The sequence below is a fragment of the Monosiga brevicollis genome, genomic scaffold (assembly GCF_000002865.3).
Source record: "Monosiga brevicollis MX1 MONBRscaffold_50 genomic scaffold, whole genome shotgun sequence".
Lineage (NCBI taxonomy): Eukaryota > Choanoflagellata > Craspedida > Salpingoecidae > Monosiga > Monosiga brevicollis.
The window spans coordinates 26,269-28,892 of NW_001865087.1; the positions used below are offsets into that span (position 1 = coordinate 26,269).

A 2,624-nucleotide genomic window follows, 5' to 3' on the forward strand; every position below is an offset into this window, starting at 1 on the left:
CCCCCATTTGGTGACATATTCAAAGTGTTACCCATATCACACAACATCATATCAAACTGCATACGTACCTTATCTTTGTATTGGGCAGCATCTCGAATGCGTTGTTGGTCCCAACTGGTCAACAGCTGCAGCGCCTCTTGTGGATCTGATGAATCACACGCACTGTACAACTGCTCTCCATCATCACTCATAATAACGGTATCTCTCTCTCTATTCACCATCCGCTTCAAACCGCTTTGCTTGCTTCTCTAGCCACCACCAATTTCATGAGCCCCCTCCAAGTACAACTCGTCTGACAACCTAGAATTCGACAGGCGCGCGCCGTTTCCAAAACGGCAGCCGGTCACCGGGCTCTTTGCTCTTCTCTGTCTGATGCACCAAACGACTCACCTTTGGCCAGTAGTTCTCGATGACAGTTGCGAGGACGGGTGGACTTGATTGCCCAAGCGCACGTTGTCGACTGCGAGGCGAGATCAGTGGCCTCACAGGCAGCAGTGCTTTCAATCAAAACGTTCCGGCGTCGCCGCAAGACCCCGATCAGGTAAGTCCCAAACCAAGCACAAACGATCAGTCACCACGCACACACAAAGCAAGACACGTCAAGCAGCCCGCCGATGCCGATATCGAGACCGAGACCGCTGCCAAAAGAGAGCAAAAGAAGAAGAAGTCAAAGGCAAAGGGCAAAAAGGCAAAGAGGGAACAAGAAAAATGCCAACACACACACACACGTTTACTCTTATTCTTCTTTTTTAATTTTTTACTTTCGAGAAAAGTTAAATTCCAAAGCGCCCGTTAAGCTTGTTCGGATGGCGATTTCTTTGCGAGCATTGTCTCAAAGGCTCGCTGTGTAGGTCACAATCAGCTCATTGCCGTCAATGTCACAAGACCTTACGCGACCACACTTTGTGCAAAGCAAAGCCGACTGGAAAAAAAAAAAAAAACTTACAGTGTAGTAAAGAACAAACTCACACCACAACCCGCCTTTTTTTTTCGCGGCGACCCGCAGCTCGGCACGCAGCGATCAAGCCCCGAGTTTCTCTGCCACAGGGGAAGCTGGAAAAAAAGGGGGTGTGGACATCCAGCTGCTCATCCAGGAGCCAGCTTTGTGTGTTTTTGATATGGGACTGGCAGCCCTTACCTATCAGACCCCGAAGCACCGAGAGATACTCCTGATAAATTCGATCACAAGCGCACAACGCTTCCCAAACAAACGCACAAAGAGAAAACAAAAACCACGCTAGACGGTTGTATCTCGCTCCAGCATGGGACCGAGATTGTACGCCAAGCCGCCCGTGGCGCCGGCTTGCTGAAGGCGAGCTATGAGTTGGTCGAGTCTGGCGCAGGGCGCGACTAGAGTGTCGTTCACGAACCAGCCTTGATCGTCCGGGCTCCACCGAAGCAGATGGTGGCGAGGGCGCCCGGCATGTGCCACGGTCATGGCAAGGGAGCCGTCCGGCCGCCGTCGTAGCAAGAAGGCATGTCCATCCGGGCGTACCTCTTGCACCAGCAAAGACTCGGCTTCCTGCCGACCCATGTCGCCGTGCACCACAACGTGGGGGCTCGCGGCGGAACCGGGGCCGATCGTGTCGTGGGTTGCAAAGGCAGGACCGTCGCAGGGCATGGCTTCATAGTTGCACACACACACACACACACACACACACACACACACACACACTATTTGTTGAGCGTAGAAAGCTCATGAGAGGGGAAAGGGGCGGACCTTTGTCGGCGTTGAAGCAGCCGTACAAGCGAAGGTTGCCCATGGCGATGGAGCTGTTTTCCGCAAGTGTGACGGAGCCGCCGATGCGAAAGTCGAGGGTTGAGAGGTCGGTTAGATCGAGGGCCCAGTGCAGGGTCAAAGCCATTTCCGTGGTGTTGGGGGCGGCGAGGGGGCGGGTGCTAACGGCGAGGGCCACGTCGGAGCCAAAACCGGAGCTTGCGATTTTGTCCCAGCAGGCGCCATCACCCGACACCACGAGGCCGGCTTGTTTGTCGCGGAGGGAATCACGACCAACGGTGAGGAGGGCTCGAATGTTTTGATCACACGAACCACCGAGGCTCATCCAGTTGGTGCTATCCATGCGCAGGATGATGTCGAGGGATACGACGCCGGCGGCAAGATCGGGAGGGAGGGTCACCGAGCGCTTGTTGCTTTCACGAGAGCGGCCAGCAAAGAAGAGAAAGTTTGCTGGATCGTCAAAGTAGGGGACGGGGTCAAGAAGGGCGGGGGCCAGCATACCGCAAGGTTCGGTCGGGGGCAAAGCGGGGGAGTCGTTGTAAGAGGTGAAGGTGTCAAGCTGAGGCTGGCAGCCGATGGGGTCGTCCTTGGCGTTCGACAGAAAAAAGCTGGCGCCACCACCCACACTGTCGTCGCGGCTGTCCCACAGGAGGACGGTCTCTGTTGAAGCGCCATGGTGGGCACCCAGGACGAGGGCAACCAAGGCGATGGTCCAGAATGGTGCCAGGCGATTGCCTTGTTTCCGAGATCGGCGCATTTGTCAGGCTCCAGCACGTCTGGAGGCCGTTTTTGGGTTGCGAGGAAGCGCGTAGGTTTGAGGAAGCGTTTTGAGAGAGGTTTCAGAGACGTCCGGCGGAACGGAGCGAAAGCTTTGGTGGTGTCTTGA

The 2,624-nt window shown here is 55.5% G+C and overlaps 1 protein-coding gene across 1 annotated transcript; it reads right to left on the reverse strand.

Annotated features, from left to right (window-relative positions):
- Positions 1 to 832: 832 nt before the first annotated feature.
- On the reverse strand, positions 833 to 2,495 carry MONBRDRAFT_30397 (uncharacterized protein; the record flags this gene model as incomplete). Its single annotated transcript, XM_001750861.1, has 3 exons — positions 833 to 922; positions 1,496 to 1,674; positions 1,721 to 2,495. The coding sequence occupies 3 exons, from the start codon at positions 2,493 to 2,495 to the stop codon at positions 833 to 835; spliced, it is 1,044 nt and encodes a 347-aa protein (XP_001750913.1).
- Between the last annotated feature and the right edge of the window lie 129 nt (positions 2,496 to 2,624).